This window comes from Cynocephalus volans, chromosome X (assembly GCF_027409185.1).
Source record: "Cynocephalus volans isolate mCynVol1 chromosome X, mCynVol1.pri, whole genome shotgun sequence".
In the NCBI taxonomy this organism is placed as follows: domain Eukaryota; kingdom Metazoa; phylum Chordata; class Mammalia; order Dermoptera; family Cynocephalidae; genus Cynocephalus; species Cynocephalus volans.
In genome coordinates, this window is record NC_084478.1 from 118,905,995 (window position 1) to 118,929,775 (window position 23,781).

General features: G+C 33.6%; 1 protein-coding gene and 1 pseudogene across 2 annotated transcripts in view; one reads left to right on the top strand and one right to left on the bottom strand.

Moving 5' to 3' along the window:
* Positions 1-23,781, top strand: part of COL4A5 (collagen type IV alpha 5 chain) — a 257,285-nt gene that overhangs the window by 218,323 nt on the left and 15,181 nt on the right. The window contains exons 37-44 of one of the 2 annotated variants that reach the window (XM_063083082.1): positions 2,784-2,910; positions 9,674-9,754; positions 10,429-10,527; positions 11,067-11,117; positions 13,232-13,417; positions 15,162-15,170; positions 18,240-18,248; positions 22,166-22,299. In XM_063083082.1, the coding sequence (XP_062939152.1) occupies positions 2,784-2,910; positions 9,674-9,754; positions 10,429-10,527; positions 11,067-11,117; positions 13,232-13,417; positions 15,162-15,170; positions 18,240-18,248; positions 22,166-22,299 (696 nt within the window). The remainder of the gene's footprint in view (positions 1-2,783; positions 2,911-9,673; positions 9,755-10,428; positions 10,528-11,066; positions 11,118-13,231; positions 13,418-15,161; positions 15,171-18,239; positions 18,249-22,165; positions 22,300-23,781) is intronic. The other variant, XM_063083081.1, reaches the window with a different exon arrangement.
* LOC134366709 (small ribosomal subunit protein eS1-like) lies at positions 11,592-12,364 on the bottom strand (annotated as a pseudogene).

Genomic DNA, 23,781 nt, shown 5'->3' on the forward strand with positions numbered 1-23,781 from the left:
ACAGTTTAACTTCATCTCTTCCATTCTGGATGCCCTGTATTTCCTTTTCTTCTCTGATTGCTCTGGCTAGTACTTCCAACACTATGTTGAATAGGAGTGGTAAGAGTGGGCATCCTTGTCTAGTTCCTGTTCTTAAAGAAAAAGCTTTCAGCTTCTCCCCATTCAGGATGATATTGGCTGTGGGCTTGTCATATATGGCTTTAATTGTGTTGAGATACTTTCCTTCTGTACCTAATATATAGAGAGTCTTTATCATGAATGAATGTTGAATTTTGTCAAATGCTTTTTCAGGATTGTTATCGGTCTTTATTCTGTAAAGTGGGGCAACCCTGTAATTTTATTCTGGGTCTTAGGTTATAGCACAGAGAATGTAAGAGAAGATGTTATTACTAAGGTGTATTAGAGATTGACCATGTTCCAAATGCTCTTAGATTACCAATTTGAATTTTTAACAATGAAGAAGATGTCAAATTGACTCCTTTTTCTACATGGACTGCATGTGATACAATGCAGTGACCTTGAAAGCAGTTCTAGTTTCAAGCTTGTTGAACAACACTCTACTCTTCCAGTGTCACTGTATTTGTTAGATAGTTTCACAGTGGTAAATTTGACTCATTAGGGATGATATATTCCATTTTCAGAATTATATCAAAGTTTGACATTAGAACAAATGTCGATATTTGCAGCTTAAGTATAGTCAGGTCACTTCTAGCTTTTGCTTTTGCTAGAAGTGCAAAATAGACTTGAATTTTCCTTTATCAGAATGATTTATAAGATTCCTGGCTAGTTTCTTGATTTTCTGAGCACTTTCTTCTTTAACTCTTCTTTTTTAAAACTCATTGTTTTTTCTGCAAATGTATGAATAATAGAAGGTTAGATAAAGCTTAAGCTAGCAAATTCTAGTCCTTTTGAGAAGCTCTAATAGAATATTTACTTTCTTTTCAAAATTTACTTGTTTTGAAGGAGCAGGGCCATAAGGATGATTAGAGGAACTGTATTTGGGGACAAGTGCTGGCTGAACTTAGAGATTGGGGTCACAGTAATCCCCATTATCCTCAGGGTATATGTTCCAAAACCCCTAGTGTATGCCTAAAACTGTGGATAGTATTGAACCTTTTAAGTACTATGTTTTTTTGGTCTGATAACTGAGGTGTCTACTGACTACCAGGAGAGTAGCATTATAGCATGGATAGTCTGGACAAAGGGGGATGATTCATCTCCTGTGCAGGATAGAGCAGGACGGCATGAGATTGCACCATGCTACTCAGAACACCTTACAATTTAAAGATGATGAATTATTTTTGGAATTTTCCATTGATTATGTATTTTTGGACTTTGGTTTACCTACCATGGGTAACTGAAACCACAGAAAGTAAACTGCAGATAAGAAGGGACTACCATATTTGTAGAATTTAACATACTTGGACTATAGTATCATAAATAATCAGGAGTTTGACTCCTACCTTTCAGGTATACCACTAGCAGAATATTAGAATTTTCTTCTTATTTCTTTAAATTTTGGTATATAAATTTAATTTGTTCATGAATAGCAGGAAGAATCATGATAGTTCATTCAAAGCTTTTCTGTGTAAATATCTAAGATGGAACCAATTCAATCCAAAATTTAATCGTATACCTTTTATGAGCTAGATGAGCTAGATGTTTGATTTATAAGGGTTCATAAAAATGCATATATTCTCAGTCGTAGATTCTCGTTTTTTTAAAAGTAGGATTTAAGGAGAAAAAGCATTAGTTTAAAAAGGTATTACTGTAATGCAGAAAACACACGAGTTATAGATAAAATATCTTTTTCACCTAGACAGGTGTAAGCACTAAGTGAGGAAGGAAGCATTCAGTAGGTGATGTTGAACATTAGCACTTTGTTGGAGAGGTCATGATCTTATAAGCAGGGCAGTGAGCACTGTGGTAGAGTTGTGGTGAATGTTTTTATTGTTACTCAGGAAAACTAGTTTTGATTGTGAAAGTGAGTATGAATTCTTCTAAGGCTCTAGTAGAAGAAAACATGATGCAAATATTTACTGAGCAAAAATGGTTATATGTGAATTGTCTCTGATCCCCCAACGAAACTTTCAATATAATCAAAAAGATAAGACTTGCACATGCTAAACCGTTATTGTTATGACAGAATAAGATCCTACCCTAAGCTCTTAGAGTAAGCTCTCTTAGTCTGAGAAGGCTCAATGGAAGAAGTGGGATTTTAGGTGTTCACTGAAGTATTAATAGACTTCCTCATGTTAAGATGAAATTTACCTTTTGCAGTAGAAACTACTGTAGCTGTTGGTTGATAAGCTTATCATAAGCAATGAATTGCATTGTAGCATGCTAGGGATGACAGTCACAGGTTCTGAAGTCATTTGTTTGGATCCAAATCTAGATTCCACCACTTACTAGCTGCATCACTATAACATGGGGATAATAATAGTATCTTTCTAATAGGGATGTTAAGGATTAATGAGAATGATGCATCTACATACCGTGGGAATAGCATGAACTTCGGAGTCTGATAGACTTTGGTTCAAATCCCAATTCTGCCACTTAATAAAGATCTTCGGCACTTGACTTCTCTAAGATTCAGTTTTCTCATTTATAAATGGAGATCATAAAGCCTAACTCACAGGGCTATTGTGGTGATTAAATGAAGCAATTGTATAAGGCACTTAGCAGAGTGCCTGATGTATAGTAAAGGGTCTATAAATAATGTGTTGTTATACAATCTAAGTCATGTAGAGACTTCAGTTTTATCTTTTTATTCATGTTTTCAGGGTGAACCTGGTCTGCCTGGATACCCAGGGAACCCTGGTATCAAAGGTTCTGTGGGAGATACTGGTTTACCTGGTTTACCAGGGACCCCTGGAACAAAAGGACAACCAGGCCTTCCTGGATTCCCAGGTAACATTCCGTTTCTTAAATGCTTCCTTCTTTCCTTCCTTGTCTACTCTAACCAGTATCACAGAGTAATTTCTTATTTGGCAGCCTTGCATTCTATTTCCCAATTGGATACTGACTAGCACCATAATCTCAAACTAGCTTTTTATCTTTTTTCCCTCAAATTTCTTTCTGTATAAATGAGAATGAGCATTACGAACTCAGCAGGGCAATATCCCTGTGGGCAGAGAGACTGATTGTTAGAGCATTTTTAAATCTTTGCTAGCTGCAAATCAATTAAGAGGCCTTACAATTTTTGTAGGTGATAATATACACTGCCAAGCCCTAGCCTGCTGCTGATTCTCTAAGAAAGTTGTATGCAGGCACACAGCTGGTGACTGTTGGTAAAACAATATACAGTTCATACAAATGGCAAGGACTGAATCATTCAAGCAAAGGGATTTAGCAGTTTAGTCAAATAGGTAGTCCGAAATAGATTATTATGGTACCTGCTTGTTCTTGCTTGTATTATTTTGTTTTTTGTTTTTTTAATTGTACAGTGGCCTGGATGAGTGGGTCTTTGGTTATCTTTTTCTTAACCTTTTTTTGAAATGTAATGTACATATGGTAAAGTACACTTAAGTGTACAAGACTGTAGGTGAGTTTTTATCTATGTATATATCTGTGAATCCATCATATATATCAGGATATAAAATAGTTCCCTTATCCCATAAAATTTACCCTGCTCCTTCACAGGGAATACTCCCTCATCCCCCACCCCAAAGTAACCACTACTATGACTATGACTTCTATTATCATCAGCTAGTTTAACCTGTTATTGAAATCCATTTAAATGGAATCATACAGTATGTATCCTCGTGTCTAACTTCTTTCACTCATCTTTATGTCTGTAAGATTCATCTGTCTTGTTGCATATATCAGTAATTTGTTCTTCATCATTGCTGTGTAATATTCCATTGAAAAATGTACCACAGTCAATTACCCATTCTCCTGTTGATGGACTTTTGAGTTGTTTGCAGTTTGGAACTATTATGAAAAAAGATGCTATTAACAGTCTTTTACATATCTTTTGGTGGACTTATGATTATGTTTTTCTTAAACAAAAACTTAGTAGTGGAATTACTAAGTCATAGGGTAGGTATACATTGAACTTAGTAAATGGTGCCAGTTTTCCAAAGTGGTTTTATAATTTAAGGTCCCATCAGCAATGTATGGAATGTAAAGTTGCCCATATCCTCACCATCACTGGGAATCATCAGTCTTTTTAATTTTTCTATTCTGTTATGTAGGAGTATTTTATTATGTTTTAATTTACATTTTCCTAAGGAATAACAATATTAAACATCTTTTTATATAGTTATTAACCATTTGGGCAGCATCTATTTGAAGTACCTTCCTAAGGTTTTTTGTTCATTTTTTATTGGGTTATTTGCCTTTTCTCTTATTGATTCAGAGCAGTTCTTTATATATTCTGAATATGAGTCCTTTGTCAGATACATGTATTGCAAATACGTTCTCTCTCTCAGATTTGCCTTTTACTTAATGCTGTTGTGTAATGAAAAAAAGTTTTTAATTTTAATAAAGTTCAGTGTATCAGTCTTTTCTTTCATGGTTATTGTTTTTGTATCCTACTCAATAAATGTTTGCTTGCTCAAAGTTATGGAAATATTCTCCTAATTTTTTTATAATGTTTAATATTTAAACTTTCATAGGTTTATGGTCTCTCTCAAATAAAAATATTTTTATACTGCGAGAGAGGGGTCAAGGTTTATTGTTTTTACACACAGTTATCCAATTCCTCCACTCTATTATTTTTAAAAGAATATGAGTGCCCTGCCAAAATTGCAGTCACTCCTTTGCCAGAAAATCAATTGACCATATATATAGGGGTGTATTTCTGTACTCTCTATTCTGTTCCATTGGTGTATTTTCTTTTCTTGCTTTAACACACCACTGTTTGAATTACTATAAATTTACATTAAATCTTGAAATATGGTAGTGTAAGTAGTACAACTTTCTTCCAATTTTTTAAAACTTGTCTTGGCCCTTTGCATGAATTTGGGAATCAGTTTATCAATTTCCATTAGACAATACCTGCAGGGATTTTGATTAAGATTATAATAAATCTCTAGATAACTTTGAGAAGAACTGATATTTTAACAAATTTTAAAATCTTTCAATCCAGTGGATATGTTATTTCCATTTACTTATTTAATTTAGTTCAACAATATGTTACACTTTTCATTTTATAAATCTTGAACATCTTTTGTTAAATTTATCCCTGGAAATTTGATGCTTTCTGATGGTATTTTAAATGGTATTGCTTTTCCAAGTTTGTTTTTCAATTGTTTGTTGAAAGTATATAGAAATAATTGATTTTGGAATGTTGAACTTGTATATAGGAAACTTGTTGATTTCACTTATTAATTCTAAGGGTTTGTATATAGATTTTTTTGTCTTGTTTTGTAAACTGACATATTGCCTCGGAGGTAAAAATATCCGAGTAAAAACTGAACTGAAGAAGTAAAAACTTCTTTTCAGTTCTTCATACCTTTTATTTCCTTTTCTTGCCTACTTACACTGGCTAGGACCTCCAGTACAGTGTTTAATAGAAGCAGTTATAGTCAACATACTTATCTTTTTCCCTAAATTCAGAGGAAAAGTATTTGCTGTTTTACCATTAAATATGTTAGTGCCAGGGTTTTGGTATATATGTTTCATTAAATTAAGGAAATTCCTTTCTATTCCTAATTTACTGAGAGTTTTTATCAAGAATTGTTGTGAGTTTTATTAAATCATTTTTCTGAATCTACAGAGATTATTATGGGTATTTTTCTTCCTTTACTCAGTTGATATAGTGAATTACACTCATTGATATTTTATGTCAAAACAACCTTGCATTTTGGGGGTAAACTCTAAGATGATCATGCCACATATATATTGTTTTTAAGTATTGCTGAACTTGATTTGCTATTTTTTTAAATTGTCTATGGCTATGAGAAGTACTGGCCTATGACTTTTCTTTCTCATAGTATCCTTGTCAACATTTTGGTATAGAGATTTTCTGTCCTCATGAGTTGAGAAGTATTCTCTCTTTCTCCATTTTTTCTTTAAATGTTTTATCAGAATTCATCAGTTTAGAAATCTGGGCCTGTAGTTTCTTTTGTGAAAATATTTTTAATCTCACATTTAAAGTCTTTAATAGTTACATCATTATTCAGATTATTTTTTATGTCAGTTTTGATAAATTGTGTTTTTCAAGGAAATTGACCATTTCGTCTAAGTTGTTAAATTTATTGGCAAAAGTTGTGAATAATGTCCTTGTTTTGTTCTTTTAATTTCTGCAGAATATGTATGAAGTCTTCATTTAAAAAAATATTTTGATATAAGTAATTTTTGGTTTCTCTCTTTCTTTTAATCAGTCTTGTTAGGTGTTCATTAAATTTTATTAATTGTTAAATGTTAACCTTTGTATTTGATCTTTTCTACTGTTTCCTTTCTATTTCATTAGTTTCTGCTTATATCATAATTTCCTACCTTCTACTCTCTACAAATTTAATTATGCTGTTTTTTCCTAGCTTCCTTAGTTGGAAGCTTAGATCATAGGTTTTTCAGCTTTGTCTTTTCTAATAGATGTATTTGAAACTAAATTTTCATCTAAGAAGTGTGTAAGCTGAATCCCACAAATTTTGTTCTTTTGTGCTTTCTTTATCATTCAGTTTGAATTTTTTTCTAATTTTCCTGTTGATTTCTGTTCTTATCCATAGGTTATTTAGAATTGTGTTACTCAATTTACAAATATATGGGGCCTTTCCAGATATCTTTCTGTTACTGATTTTTAGTTTAATTCTGTTCTAGTCAGAATATTTATTTTGTGTAATTTAACTATTAATATTTGTTGAGACTTATCATATGGCCCACCTTAAGGTCTATCTGAGTGAATTTTCTTTGTACACTTAAAAATAATTTGTATTCTACAATTGTGTTTATTGTTCTATAAATGTCCATTATGTCAAGCTGGTTGATAGAGTTGTTAAAATCTTGTGTATCTCTAACAACTTTTTGTCTAATTTTTCTACTGATTACCGAGAGGTAGATGTTAAAATTTCTAATATGATTGTGGAGTTTCTATTTCTCCATTTATTTCTGTCAATTTTTTGCTGTATGTATTTTGAAGCTTTCTTATTAGTTGTATATAAATTCAGGAAACTTATATCTTCTTGAAGAGTTGATCCTTTTATCATTATGTAATGGCCCTCTTTATTTTTCATAATACTCTTTTCTTTGGAGTCTTCCTTGTCTGATACCAATATAGATATATCAGATTTTAAAATATTTACCTGTCTATATATTTAAAATATGTCTCTCCATAGATTTCAATATGCACTCTTAATTTACCACACTCTGCATTAAATTAAAATTAAACCATTTTACGTATAACATAAAATCCTTACAACAGTATAATTTTATTTATATATCGTGTTGTTTTGTGTGATTTTGTTCATATATTTTACTTCTACATAGGTAATAAATATTATAACTGCTGTTATTGTTACTTTAAGCAGTCTGTTGACTTCTAAATAATGTAATATGAAAAACAAAACCAATTTTTATATGTATCTATATATTTTCATTCTTCTACTTTCCTGTGCATCAAACGTCCATTTGGTGTTATTCCCTAAAGCTTGACATACTTCCACTATCATTTATTTTAAAGTGACTTTGCTGGTGACAAATCCTCTCACTTTTAATTTATATAAAAATGCCTTTATTTTGCCTTCATTTTTTAAAATTTTTAACCAGATATAGAAATCTATTTTTGATATTTGTTTTTTCAGTACATCTCTACTGTCTTTAAGGTCTCCATTTTTTTTCTAATAGCAAATCAGCAATTGTTTCTATTGTTTTTCTCCTTTACATTATGTCTGGCTTTTCTCTGGATACATTTAAGATTTTCTCTATGTCTTTTGTTTGAGTCGTTTCTTATTGTTGTGACTAGTAGAGATTGTATTTATTTTGCCTTGTATTCACTGATATTCCTCGATCTGTAGAGTTGTCAGTTATTAATAACTTTGGAAAATTCCAGCTATTATTTCTTCATATATTTCTTCTGCCACATTTTCCCTCTCCTTTTGGGAATGCAATTACATACATATTAGATTACTTGATATTGTCTCACAGTTAACTGAGGCTCTAGCTGTGTTTTTTCCATCTTTTTTCTTTCTGTGCCTTACTTTGGATGGTTTTTATTCACTACCTTCAAGCTTACTGATCCTTTTTTTCTGGTGGGTTCAATATGCTGTTAATCCCCTCCATAAAAATTTTGATTTCCTTTTGGTTCTTTTTATAGCTACCATATTTCTCCAGAAATTTTCCATTCTTCACCCATCTTTGCCTGTAGATTTTTAAAACATATTATAGCTATTTTAAGGGTCTTTTCTGCTTATTCAACATTCCAGATATCCATGAGTCTGTTTCCATTGGTAGTTCTTTTCCTTAAGAGTCTCGTTTTCCAGTGTCTTCACATCTAGTATTTTTTATTCTATACTGAATGCTGTGGATAGTGTGGTATAGAGATTCTGGATTCTGTTAAATTTCTTGAAGAATGTTGAATATTGTTCTAGCAGGCAGTTCAGTTACCTGAGGATCAACTTGATCTTGCAGTTATGGAGTTTTAGACTTCTTTAGAGCAGGGCTATTTTCATTGCCCTTAAATGTTTTAGACCTGGCATGTGGGCTTCTCTCTTAACATGTGGACCTTCTGTGTTCATTTTCTTTGAAAAATTTTATTTAATATTTCTTGTAGTGAAGTCTGTTGGCAGCAAATTCTCCTAGCTGGCATTCATTAGAAAATGTTTGTATTGTGCTTTTATTTGTTATTTATATAGTGAATAGAATTCTAAGATCCTCTCACCAAGATTTCTGGCCCTGGCTATTCAATCAAAGACTAATCTAGGTACTTCTGTGGAAGGATTTTACAGGTATGATTAAATTCCCAAATCAGTTGATCTTAAGATATGGAGATATTCAGGGTCAACCTCATTTAATCAATGAGCTTTTTAAAAGTGGAAAGTTTTTTCCAACTGGTGGTAGAAGAGGAAGTCGGAGAGATTCAAAGCATGACAGAGATGGGGAAGATGTAATTGCTCAGATGCAGAAAGCCCACAGAATGGAAATATGAGTAGCTCCCAGAATGTGAGAATGGTTTCTGGCAGCCAGCCAGCAAGGAAACGGGGACCTCAGTCCTACAAACCCAAGAGGCTAAACTTGGCCAATAACCTGAATGAGCTACGAAGTGCATCTTTCCCCATAGCCCCCAGGGAAGAGCCTGGCCAGACCAACACTTTAATTTTGGCCTTGTGAGATACTAAGCAGAGAGCCCAGCTCAGCTCTTCCTGGACTGTTACCTATAGAAACTGTGAGATAATAAACAGGTATTGTTTAAAGTCATTGAATTTGGGGTAATTTGTTACACTGCAATAGAAAACTAATGCACTGTTCTTCTGGTCATTCTTCAAGTTTTTACTTCCCTCCCAAATTTGTCTGCTAGTGTTTACTTTCAGAGTCCTTGAATAATTGAATGATGCCAGCCTCTAGATATATAAATTTAAAATTTAAATTCTTCTTTAAAATATCCAGCAAACAGCAGCATCTTTTGAGTTCCTTTTTGTTCTTCACTGTTTCTATGCTAAATTGTAAGTCTGAGTTGTAGCTCTCAAATCAATGCAGTTTTTCTTTTATTTTTAAATTGAGCTCTTTACTCTAGGAACTCCAGGTATTCCTGGACCGAAAGGTATTAATGGTCCCCCTGGGAACCCTGGCCTTCCAGGAGAACCTGGTCCTATAGGTAAGCATGAAAAATAAGCATTTGCTGTTCTGTAAAACTAAGGCTCATCGTTTTCAATTGGGGAAAGTCAAATCATACTTTATTTGGGAAAGTCAAATCATGTTCACCTGTGAACATTTTCAAGACAAGAAAACATGGTGATCGTTCACTTAGCACTGTGTGTTAGGTACAAAGTGAACAACTCAATAAAAATTACTTAATATTATCATTACGGGGCCTTATTTTCTAGGCTTACTTTTTTTCCAGGGAGAGCTAATTCACGTATCCTATAATAGAAGATAGAAGCTCTGATTTTTTTAGAATGGCAGGCTGTCGCAGTTTTGTTTGTTCATTGTCTTCTATAATAAATCACTTCTCTTGGCCCCATATGAGTCATATAATGCAGCCCCCACCTCAACCCCTCACACCTTATTCTATTGGATATTCCAAAGCCATATTAAAATGAGAAACTGAAAGGTTTGGGATGTGTGAATGATTTGGCTGTTTCTTATTATTATCCCCCTTCATTTTTTTATGCTTCAACTTCATAAGATTTCATAATTTAAAGGAGTGTCTCAGAGGCATTTTGTATCTTTTGTATAGAACTATTTGAAGCTAGTGTGAAAAGAATGTGATATATGGAATGAAAAGGGAGTTGGCAATATGGGTGGAACCTGGTGCACTCTCTTCTTTAGGTGGTGGAGGTCGTCCTGGGCCACTGGGGCCGCCAGGTGAAAAAGGCAAACCAGGTCAAGATGGCATTCCTGGACCAGCTGGACAGAAGGGTGAACCAGGTTCTGTATTTTCTCATTTGTCCTAACTTTCTAATTTCATCCTTGTCTACTTTAACTTACCCTTTTTTACCCACAATGAGGTTATATCTTCTTTCTTACCTTCTAAGCTACCACAGTTTTCCCTTCCTAGTTACCTTCTTTCTCTTCACCCTGAGATGATAATGTTTGTTGATCAAGTTGCTTACTCTTGCGAAAAACTCCATAATCCTTTCTTGTACAAGTTTTCATGCCAAGAAGTTACCCAGCTTTTTCAAATTTCTGTTTCTCTATGCAATGCATATTCCATTTATATATTTTCATATGGTATAAGTATATATAAAGATATACTTATACTATACTTATACTCATCCCGAATAGAATATATGTTTGTATAGTTTTCTCATGTTAGAATTGTCGTTCTGTTTTAGAATTATATCTTCTACATGTTTCATATAGTATACATTGTAGCACTTAATAAAAACCTCAGTGATCTGAAAATAATTTGTCATTGTTTCAGGTATTACTATGTATTTGAGATTTTTTATTTTATACCCTGATAGGTCAGCCAGGCTTTGGAATCCCAGGACCCCCCGGACTGCCAGGACTTTCTGGTAAACCTTAATAAAATATGCCAAGTCAATCCATAAAATGAAAATATTTGCCAGTATATTTATTTTTTCTCCCTAAAATTTACTGTTATAAAGTGCACATACAGACTCAGAAAACTCAAAGCTAGTTATACCTTAAAGCATTTCTTATTTACCAACTTAGTATAAAGAATTGTGCTATATAAAAACGCATGCTTAAGGAAATTTGTGTGTAGATATCTCTTTATTAACTTTATAAATAAATGCTAAGGAAATGATAAAGAAGATAGCAAAGTTATAGGAAGAGGTAGATTTCACTAAATTTTTTGAAACATGTTTAGCCAGAAAAAAAAACCCACTCTTTTCTCCCCATGGAAGCAGTATCAAGGTAGTATAAGGAAACTGTAGAAATATGTATCAATAATAAAAACATTTCTTGAAAACTACATTTCTTTTGCAAAGAGGACTTTTTATTTGTTGCTATTAAAAGTCTGAATTTTAAACAGATTCTTGTACTGGTAGTTCATATCCGTCAGCTCATTCAACTTTAGTACTTGTCTCTTCCCCATTAACTTTTCTAGAACCGTTACCTTCACCATGAAGCTCCATGAATTTTCCCAACTCAAATTTGGGCTTCTCCAGCATTTCTACTTTTCTAACAATAACATCACGGAGAAGATAAATAGATTAGCAAGCCTTTTCTATATCCTTTCCAATGCTGTCTAGAGTCAATTTATTGACCACTTCTTTCAAGTCATTTTTCTGCACCCCTCGGGTCCTGATTTCTATCATCTTCTTCCAGATTTGGTGGACCTGTTGGTGCTTAGTGAAAGAGGTATTCTGTATGTGATTGTCGTGGACTTTTAGTAAAACCAACACAGAAAAAGATGAAGCAAATAATCCTCGGTAGTCTTGACATCAACATGAGCTTCGATCATGGTCTGCCAGTTTTTGACCATGGGACATATTTTATCACAAGTAAGATCCATGCCATGGAAGTTAGTGCAAGAGATTTTGCTCTGAACATCTTCAGTAATTAGCTTAAATTTCCTAAATGCAGCTTCATCATTCTGCAGATCAGCAAGGCTCACTACAAACACATGACCCTTGAGGCCATCAGATGCAAGTTTGATTCCTTGAGTCCTGGTGGCTAGTGTTTTTAGCAGGCACTTTCACAGTATCCAATTTTTCTTAGAAAATGGGTCATCCACTTTCTTTTTGGCTCCGTTTTTGCCTCTCTTTGTAAGGCACTTGTTCTTGCCAACCGCCATGGTACTGTTCAGAGAACCAAAAAGCAAAAACCTCATTTTAATATACATTTTGTATATTTGCATGTATATATGCATGCACACATCTGCCTTCTCTATTTTGGGCTAACTCTCATTGTAAGCACAAAATAGTTAATAGGAGGGCTGAATGTGTATATAGATATGTATCTTTATGTTTTGAAATGACCTTTCTCTATTCTATGAAGGCTTTTCTTAAACAACACACATTTCCTAGAAATTCTGATATTTTTCTCATGATCCCAACATGAAATTATTGCTTTAATGTACCACTAATTATATTGCTCTTAAGAGTGTTAGTGGTGTGGAAAAAAATGTTAAGAACAGTTTGTCTAGATTATAAGTATAAACTTTGGGTAGAATAGTCCTCTGAGACACACAGCAACCACTGAAGATTCATATCTGCCATTGGTCTCAAAATTAGACTCAAAACACTTGTTTAGGAATTTTATTCAGCAATCTTAAGTCTACTCATGAAGGTTCTTTATGCTCTTTTATTTTTTCTCTTTTTTTTCTCACAGCTACTGGTCATGTGATCATTGTTCTATTTTCTACATTTTTGTACATATTCTAATAATACTTCTGATAACAGATATGTATGAGAGTACTTTCAAAAGTTTGTGGGAAAATAGTATTAAAGGATAATACAAATCTTTCCACCAACTTTTGGAAGTACCCTCATATATTTAATAAGAAGAATAGGTTTTCGGGTGGGTTGGGATTTTTCAGTAGACAGAAATGACCCTAGTCAATTTCATTAGTTGCTCTAAGTGTGAATAGCTTTAGCCTTATATGCAAGCCTATAGCTCAGTATCATTTAATGTGTTCTCTCATGTCACTTTACTCTCATAGGTCAAAAGGGTGATGAAGGATTACCTGGCATTCCAGGAAACCCTGGCCTTCCAGGTCCAAAGGGTGAACCAGGCTTCCAAGGTTTCCCTGGTGTACAGGGTCCCCCAGGCCCTCCTGGTTCTCCAGGTCCAGCTCTGGAAGGCCCTAAAGGCAGTACTGGGCCCCAAGGTCCTCCTGGGAGACCAGGTATGTCCATGAGTGGTAGGGGAATGGTCTATCTATTAGTCCATTTATTTTATTTTGCTGGCAGGTTATTCAGTCTTTAGGATGTTAGAATTTGTAAAATAAAAACTTCTTACAAGTATATAGCTTGGTTAATACCTAGCTTCATCCATTTCCATGACATTTAATAATTCTTTTCAGTAATGCATTTCATCATTTACTTAAACTTGAAGTAAAATAAAACAACTTGGAGGAAAAAAGGAAATAGTGGTTTTATTAGTCTTGTCATTGAAGGTAAAGCTACACTGATAACCTGGCAGCAAAATGCTATCTGCACTTTTAAATGTGAGCTTCTCAGCATGTCATCACAGAAATCATTTTAGTGATCACCCAATAGATGCTTGTGGTCCATACCAGAAATGTTGCTATGGTCTGTCATATGATCCACAAATGTCACCAGGCACAATAAAAAAATTTGTCTTCCCTAGAAACTAGGCAATCAAATTTATCTTCAACATCACAGCATGATCAAATTGACTCGTGATCTCTTCATACCAGCCTCATGTCTGTACCTCATTTGTCTGTGTTCACTGCTCTCATAGTCTCTATTTTGCATCCATTGTTCACCTTTTTATTTTGTGTCTGTGCTGCGTCATTTCATTTTACTAATTTGGAAATGCTCATTTCCATCCTGGATTAATGTCGCTGAGCCCAGTCACTGGTGTTAGGTATCAACAGATTTTTGATACTTGATATTTAATTTTTATATTTCTAGTCATTGAAAACTTGACCTTCATTTAAAGAAAATATAAGAAATCTTAAAATTAAAGAAACAAAGCAATTGTCCTTTCATCCTTTGAAAATCTCTGACTTATTTTAAAAATGCATTTAAAAATGAAAAATTTCACTTAAATTACAATAAAATCTAAAGTGATTAGAGTTAATTTTAATAAGATATGCTCTAAAAACGTTAATTGAATGGGATCATGTACTGTATTCAGAGGATTATTTTCAAAACCAGATTTTATCTGATCTGACTTGACTGTTTATATAAGGTATTATTTAAGGTTTTACCTTTGTTTACTATTGAATATTGAAAAAAAACCAGTGAAAATCTCCTCAGCCATGTTAACTCTCTTGCATGTAATGTAAATAATTAAAGCAAGTATCTTGCTTGGTTTTGCATGCAGTAATTCAAATGAACCAAACTATTATCCTTTTTATAGTCTAATCAGCACTGTGGTTATTCATTCTTACTAGTAATGGAGCTCACTGGTGAACATTAATTACTTTGAAATATGTCAACATAAAACCATTAATCACAAAGGTGCTTTAAAAATTACTGTTTTTGAAGAAACAGTAACAAAAGTAGTCAGAAGAAGAACACACACTTGATGAGTATTTGTCACTTCTCAATTTGTTCATAAACTAAAAATTAAAATGGAGTTTTAAACTCAGTTGCTCTTAGAATTGATTGTTCTTAATCTGAGCTCATAGTAATGATTATTAATAAAAATGATTTTTGGCTTTTCAAAATATGTCATGTGCTATTTTCATTTCAGTGTTGATGCTAAGTGGTAATAATTTGGTTTATATACAGATGCATGAATATGAACTTGCAGAGTATTCTTTTATTGAATTAAATTTTAACTTGTAAGTATTTAGTGTAATGCTTTAGTTTAGTTTCTTGATATTTCTAACAGTTTTGATATTTTTCCTTTTTGTTAATGATGACATTGGACCTTGGTGAACTTTGATCCCTATCCAGGTCCTACAGGTTAGCTCCTTAACTCCAAAGTAGTAACTGCATGAAGTTTGAAACTTTTCTTATATAATTATATACATATATTTATATGTGTGTATATGTATGTGTGTATATGTGTATATATACACCTGTACCTAATGTTTTCAAATGTTTGAATATTTTAAGAGTATATATGCCAATTCAATTCTTACATGGTGGCCTATTCTCTATAAATTTTCAGGAATATGTAGAACTTAGTGTTTTTTTCTATTAAAATGACTCCAGATTACCTAATTAGAAAAACTAATTTAACATTTCAAAATTTCATATATTTCAGTCATTTTTAGCTGAAAATTTATAGTACCCAAAGCAGCATTGTATAATATTTTACCTTTCTTTTGGAATAGAGTGTATTTCTTATCTTTGCTAATGCAAATGAAATTGAACTATCCTTCAAAAAGGCATTATGTTTTTAAACAGTAATATGTATTATCTGATCCTGCAAATATGTAATTCTTGACTTGCCGTACCTCTTGCAATTTTTCAAACCATCCCATCTTCACATTTTGAGTTTTCACAAAGTTCTAAATTCTATTGCTGTGAAAAAAAACTAGTAGGCACAGAGTAAGATAAATAAATAAATAATGCAACCAGCACAAAATAGAAGGCTCTTAATCTTACTTTCATCTTATTCATGTAACAGTACACACCAAAAAAACAGTTACCAAGAGCTACCCGATGGAAAATTGCTGATTCATGGTGAAAGATGTTCATATAGTCAGGAATAAAACAAGCCACAAATATTTGAATGAATTTCTTATTATTTAAGATATGTAGTTCTTTTCAAATCTCAAAGGAGGAATTAAAAGGGAGAAAAATATACTCCTGAGGTCTGCCTATTGAGAATGACAAGATGTTTTTTCTTCTTATAAATTTAAAATTCATAATTTTTCAAGATTGTTTTTATAAAGCCATCTCTCTCTAGCTGAATTGATTCCCTAGCTTCTTACTCCTCCACAAACCCATTATTTCATTAAATCATAGAATGTCAGATTTAGAAGGGACCTGTTTTGCATATGTCAAAGAGAAATTATTCACTGGTTAAAGATGGCAAGACAGATTTTATTCAAAACTGTTGTGATGGAGGAAAGACTATTGCAACAGGGGAGAGTGACTGAGCCCAACTCCAAATACAACAGAGATGAGTGGGGATTTATAGCCAAGGTGCAGAGTGAGGGTGCCAGTGATGAAAAATTACGAAGAGGAGACATCAAGGGTAGTGCGGTTCTTGCTAAACTGACCTAACAGGATTCTTGCTAAAGACAGGCCAAGGACTTAGACATCAAGAGTGGGGAATGAAGATCTTGATCAGATATCAAGGGCGTAATGACTTTCCCTAAACTGATTTAGCAGGATTTTTGCCATATCTGGGCTTAGCAGGCCAAAAACAGGGCCCAAGGACAAGGACTAGTCAAGAAGAGGGTACAAAGGATCCTACCTAAAGTTTGGTCAGGGATAGAGATTTTGTCATGCAGGAGGTGACTTCAAAAAGTTCATGGAAAGGTTCATATTATCATTTAATTTATGTTTCCATGAACTTTTGAAGTACGCTTGTATGAGAAAATGAAGCCTAAAGAGGTTAAGAAGCTTCCTCAAGGTAATACTGTTAGTTACTGGTGTAGCTGGGACCCTGACTTAGGGGTTCCCGAGTGCTCAGTTAAGTGTCTGTTTTACTAGCAGCACCACAAAGGCTGTTGTATGGCTTGTGCTTATGATCTAGCCTCTTATTCCAGTTTTAAATGTGATAGTGGAAAACTACTTCTTCCATTTCAGGGGGCTCTTAACCATAACAGACTGGTTCTTCCATCTACTTTATTGTTTTTGGATACCTCGAAAGCTCCATTAACCCCTAGTAACTGCTTCTTGTTTTCTTCCTACATTATGTCATCAAAAACATTAAGACAGTGCATGCCATTTAATTACCACCAAGATAAGATAGAAGACTAAGGGGCACTCTGAAGTTTTACATGTCTAACCTGCATAGAATTTGGCTGTCTTGATCACTATTAGACTATACTATCAGCAAGGAGATTTTTTCCTTTTGAGAAAAGTACTAGAATATATTCAAAGAAGAAAAATAAAAGTGGCCACATTACTTTAAAATTGTTTAATAACTTCTTATTTACAAAATGTGCTCTAAAGTACATAGTTATCAGAACCTGGTCTTTGTAGTGTTATCTTCTTTGCAACACTTGAAGATTACAACCTTAAGTGGAAACTGGATTTAAACTACACCAGTGAATTCGTCGGCTTATCTGTAGCAATTACCACTTATTGTTTTGTCAGTTAAACTTTTTTAGGTGGTTTGAAAAATAATAGACTGAGAACCTCATACACAAAATTGACTTGGCATATAACTCTTTAAAATGTTACCTTTTAAAAATTTAAGTCTTAGAAGTTTTGCTATGATGTGATCCAAAGTTTTCCTTGCTACTCAGACCGAAATGCCATATTTCAATGAGTTATTTTTCTAAATATTCTTGTTATTGGTCCTTTTATATCAAACATACGTATGATATGTCTTTACTCAAACTCTGGATTATTTTAGGTAGGAATTCTAATTTATTTAACTAATTGGCCAGACTCTGCTATAAATGTTGTATTGAGTTAGTTTGTTGTCTGTGGTTTAGAAACTATTTAAATAAACAGAAGCCGATTTTTAGCTTTCTGAATTTCAAAGTGTCAAATGCTTTAAAACTTGTATTGTTAGGCAGTAATGAAAATATTTTCTATTTATATGGCATGCCATCATTTACATCATATGATGTGCTTTTATGGTAAGCTCCTTGAGGGCAGAGTTTGGGTCTTGCTCATCTTTGTGTTCCATGTAGCTACCTTGCACATGGCAGACATTTGGTCAATATTCTTAAAGAAATTGAATTTGATCTTTAAAACAATCCTGTGAGGGAGGATAGGGCATATAACACTATTCCCATTATGTGGCTGAGAAAACAAGCTCTGAGAGATTGAATTGCCCCAAGCCATATTATTAGTTATTAAGTAGCAGAGTCAAGAATAGATCCTAGTTCTTCTAACTCCCAGGATTCAGTGGTCCAGCACAATTTATTCTCTCTGAGAACATTCAGTGTTAATAAGTCATAGCAAGACTTCTAAGAAAAGGAAATTGTGTTTATAGTCAATTAATACTAACCAAGAGGTGTTCTATTTGTAGGCTTTTTATCTTCTTATTTAATGATCCTTCTTTTAATAGTGAATAGCCTGACTTAATATGTGCATTGAATAATAATTAAGTAAATGGTATTTCTGTGGTTTGGGGTGGAATATTGCATGCCAAAATATTTTAAAGAACCTCTTCACTGATTGTCTTCACATCTTTAGAAAATTTTAATAAAATTTACTTTCAGGTTCAAAGATATACAAATATACAATGACTTTTTTTTCTTTAAGTAACTTATTGCAAGTAATAATGCACAGCAGAAGGCCCTAATGAATTATGAAAAAAGAATCAAAATGTGACTTCATGGAATGGTTTTCAAATGGTAATGAATATTGTATACTAGTGTTTTTATTTTTCTGTTCAGTCACCTATGATCTTTGCATTTTTTGCCCATGAGGACTTTAAAGTTAAGTATATCTCCTTGGGACAGTCTGAACATATCAAGAAATTTGCACCTTGTTTTTAATAAAGAATGGCTGAGACCAAGATAAACTTAAACATTTATCCACAATTACCCCTTTGCTAAAGGATCTGAAGGCTGTCAGTGAAATGGTATTGTCCTACCAACTTTAATGTTTTGAGAAGCTAACTTTTGGAAAGCCACAGTAGCACAATTAACATGATGTCTTCAACAGAGTTTCCATTTTGGGGATTAATGAAGACCAGCAGCTTATTTTCTAGAATAAGCTCTATTTTAAAAGATTTGGCTTTCCATACTCCTGTATGATTCTGTTTGCATACTGATTATGCTGTAGATATTAAAACATGCTACCAAAAAGGATTATTGTTTAACTTGTGCTATAATGTGAACCACTTCTAACTCAAAATCTTATTTTGTACTGTGTGATGTCTGATACTGCTAACATCGATCTTTGGGCTTTGGTGAACTCTGATCTTCCCAGGTTTACAAGGTTAGACTCTTCACTGGTCAATTCTTTTTTTTTTTTTTTTTTTTTAAATGCTTTGTATATGTGATAAGAGAAATGCACTTTCTTGCTATAATTCAGAAGTTGTTGAAGGGTGCTGTTATTCTCAAATACTACCTGCTCGGGTTTTAACATTTTGGTGAAGGTAATGTGAGTTGTTTATAATTGAGTGTGAAATGACATTAGATAATCCATACATAAAGACATGTTGAAATTTAAATGGAAATACACTTAATTTTACCTTCAAGACTGCATTAAGATAGTTAGGCAGGCATCTGGCCCATTTGTAATCTCTGCATATTGATTTTATTTTTTGCAATTTCGTTGCCTCAGGTTGCCCCGTATGTGTATTCATGGCTATTTTCAGCAATGGAAGAGGGAAACTATTGAATACTGTTAAAAAATTAAATTTATATGTCCCTTAAGTCATTAGTAACCCATTAATTTAAGTCTGAGGGACTCTAAACAGCAGGTTTGAATTAACATGTAAATTTCTCAAGATTTCCTTTTAATTGCAAAAAGAGCAGAGCCCTGGGTTTTTGTTTATTGTTTTTTGTTTTTTCAGATGATACAATGTTCTGTTAACTTTCCATCTATGAGGAAGATGATCATAAAAGTTTCCTTTTTTTCCCTATCTTGATCTTACTTTGTTATTATTATCAGATTGATTCACAAATAGTTTATTTTTTTCTTGTAAGCTGATTTGCTACCTGATTTCTAGACCAAATCATACCTTATGAATTAAACTAAGTTTGCTTTAAAAACCCTAACTAGTGGATTTGAACCTCAGCAGTTGTTTGGGGTTTTCTTATGTACAAAGTACCTTGACACTTTCTTTGTGATTGGGAAGGGAATTTGTGTGTTGTTTGGTTGCCAGGCTAGGTTGACAGTATGAATTAAATTGTTGAAAGGTAAAACAATTGTTGTACTGTTGTGAACCTGTTTCCTCTTTTTCATGCGCCAGGTAGAGTACTGTTATATTATGAAATCACATAGAAATACCTGAAAGATGAAAAACAAGCTTACATTTTAAAACACGTTCTTGCCTTCTAATAAAGAAAATAATTATAATAATAAAAACAACCCTTCCATAGTTCTTTATGTCCCAGACACTGTGCTAAGTAATTTATACATGCTATCTCAATTAATTCTTGAAACAACCTGATAAAGTAGATGTTATTCTTATTTCCATTTTATAAAAAAAAAATTGAAGTCAAAGAGATTAATAATCTTGCTAAAGTCAAACAGCTAATGACTAATGGAGCTGGGATTCCAACCTAGCATTCTAGCTCTACAGTCCAGTGTTCTTAATCAATATGCCATTCTGCCTTGTTAGTGTGTAGACATCAATTCTGAGTCTTTAGAATGTTGGGAAGAGAGCTAAAGTCCGAATGTTATCTCAGATCAAAAAGATGACCCTTGGTTCATGTGTAAGCATGAACTCAGTATTATAAATTCATATGCCTCTGATAGTTCCTTAAAAAATAATCCCTACGTATCTTGACGTTTTCGTTGAAATCAATAAGAAACTGAGATTACCAGAGGAGAGAAGGTGTAAGTGCTGACTATGGACTGTTCATTATTCAGGGCTTTGTAATTATTTTTTTAAGGAAGGACTACTTAGTTTCAGCCTCAGCCACTAAACACTCTACAAGCAAGTAGCACCTATTTCCCACCTAGAGACAAAAGACTTGGCCATTGATAAGGTCTCCCTGGTTGCTTAAGGGACCTGATATCTTATTTAGAAAGGCAGGTTAAAAACATAGCATAAGTCAGGCACAGAAAGAAAAATACCACATGTTCTCACTTATTTGTAGGAGCTAAAAATAAGTAAATAAATATGCAAACAAAGGGGGGCGGGGAAGAAGACAGAGCAATCACAATTCCTTGAACTTGTTAAGACAAGAGAACAGATAAGATGTTGATGGCCCGGAGCAGGCAGAGGGAGGGGGTAGGGAGGATTCAGTAAAGGTACACAAAAATCAACTACATTGTATATTGATAAAATTTTTAAAAAATAGCATGAAGAAAAGAGCTTAGGAAAATCCCATTTTAAATTGTTTTATTTGTTCACAGGATAAATGCAGAATTCTTTATTTTTCTTCCAAAAATATCTAAAATGTAAGGAACATGAAAACATTCAAGAAATAAATTTTAAAGTACTATTTGAATCAATAAATTTCTGACATTTAAAAATATTCTCATGTATCAAGCATATTACTAAAATGAAATTAAACAGTTTGCTTAAATAACTATCTTAATTGCATGGTAATAAAAGTTGAGTAAATGTAACTATTTAAAAATAAAGCAATTTGATTTTAATCACAGTGAGACAAATGGCTTGAATTCCTGATTAAAGTGTGGTCCTGGAATTAGCAGCTTCAGCTTCTTCAGGGCACTTGTTTGGATTCAAATTCTTGGGCCCCTTTCCAGCCTCACTGAGCCCAAAACTCTGGGAGTGAGCCCAGGAATCTGTTTTAACAAGCCTTCCAGGTGATTCGGATGCATGCTCCAGTTTGAAAACAGTGCCCTACAGTGTCTGTTTCATTTCACTACGTCAAACGCTTTGTTGGGGATTACAGAAGCAAAAATTATTTTGTGCTGAGTCCTTTCCTTAGATATGAGCTTATCGGGTTTAATATATAATAAAATGTAAACTAAAAGGGTTTGCAAACCAGTGTTAATAACAAAAAGATCCTAGTCCAATTTACATTAGAAAGGGAGTCAGCATAGGTCTGTATATTTTAATGTAGTCTGGATTTTATTCTGCAGACTAATAGGAAGATGATTGATTATTTGAAAATGCTGACTTATGCTACTTTTATGCCATACTGAAATGTGGTCATTTGTTGTGCATTATCAAGGTCTACCAGGTCCAGAAGGTCCCCGGGGTCTCCCTGGAAATGGAGGTATTAAAGGAGAAAGGGGAAACCCAGGCCAACCTGGGCAACCTGGCTTGCCTGGTTTGAAAGGAGATCAAGGACCACCAGGACTCCCGGTAGGAAATGGGAGTAGAAATGGGAGGAGTTGATGAGAGATGCGTGTGGATGTTTGCATTCAAAATAAGAATTCTAAGTTGGTTCGTTTTAATTAGCACTCACTGGACAAAGCTCTATGCATGGCTCACTGGTGAATTAAAAAGAAAATAGAAGCAAGTTTTCTATAGTCTTCAACTAAAGAGACTTTGCTGTGTTATAGTTAAAGGGTTCCTCAAAGGATACTTGACCTGGAGTCTTTGGTATATATAGTATCTAGATTTGAGAAGCTTTCATTTCAGTGAAATCATATTTATGCAAGGGAGGCATATATACTAGAGCATTGCATGTAGATGAGTCCACACATAGGGAAGTAACTGTGATTAGTGGGAATATTTTAGAACTGGAAATTAGTTAGATCTAGGGTAAGATTTCAGCTCTACTAAACACTTCTGTTTTGTGTCTATGAGGAAACAGACATTCTGGATTTCTGTGTTCACCTATAAAAAGAGAATAAGAGCATATCTACTCATGTGCTTTCTACCTTGGTTTGGGTGACCCAGAGAATCACATATTTCTTTATGGATCCTCAAAGCTGCCTCCGTTCATTCAAGATGATTGTTGGTAGATTTGGCACCAACATGGTCTGGGCTATCTTTTAACTCTGAAGGCTGCTTTATGGCAAAAAATTATCTAAAGTAGTGGTTCTTAATGCTTTCCAATATCTAACCTTTCCTACCCATGACATCATTATTATTCTAGTTACCTAGACTTAAAAATGTAGTCATCTCTTTATTCACTCTCTACTCACTCCCTACCTCAGTCTTTCATGTACCTTTAGTTCACATGTCACTATGGCTGCATTCAAGACTACTGCTTGATTCGTTTTGCCCCATTTGCTCTCTCTATATGTATGTGTGTGTATATACTTCCTGAAGCATTTGAGAATAAGTTGCATCTGTCATGCCCCTTTACCACTAAATACTTCAGTGCATATATTTTAAGATTAAGGATATTCTCTTATATAACCACAGTATAGTTATCAACTTCAAAAAATTGAACATAGATATTAGTACTTTAATTTCTACCTTTCATATTCCAATTGTGTCAATTGACCTAGTAATGTCCATTTCAGCATTTCCTCCTCTGGTACGGGATTCAGACCAAATCATATACTGCATTTAATTGTCATATCCCTTTAGACTTCTTTAATCTGGAACCATTCCTAAGCCCATTATTTTTTCTTTCATGACCTTGACATTTTAAAAAAATTGTAGGCCCCCCATTTTTAAAAATAGGATGTTCCTTCTTTTGCCTGATGTTTCTTCATAATTAGATAAGGAGGTCCATGATATCCAACTGGCCCTCATTTGTGATTTTAATTTTGATCACCAAATCGGGTTGTCCAGTTTCTCCATTGTATGGTTGCTATTTTCTTTTTACAACTAATAAGCAAAACTGCAGGAGGGCACATAAAGATCATGCAAATATACTGCTCCTCATCA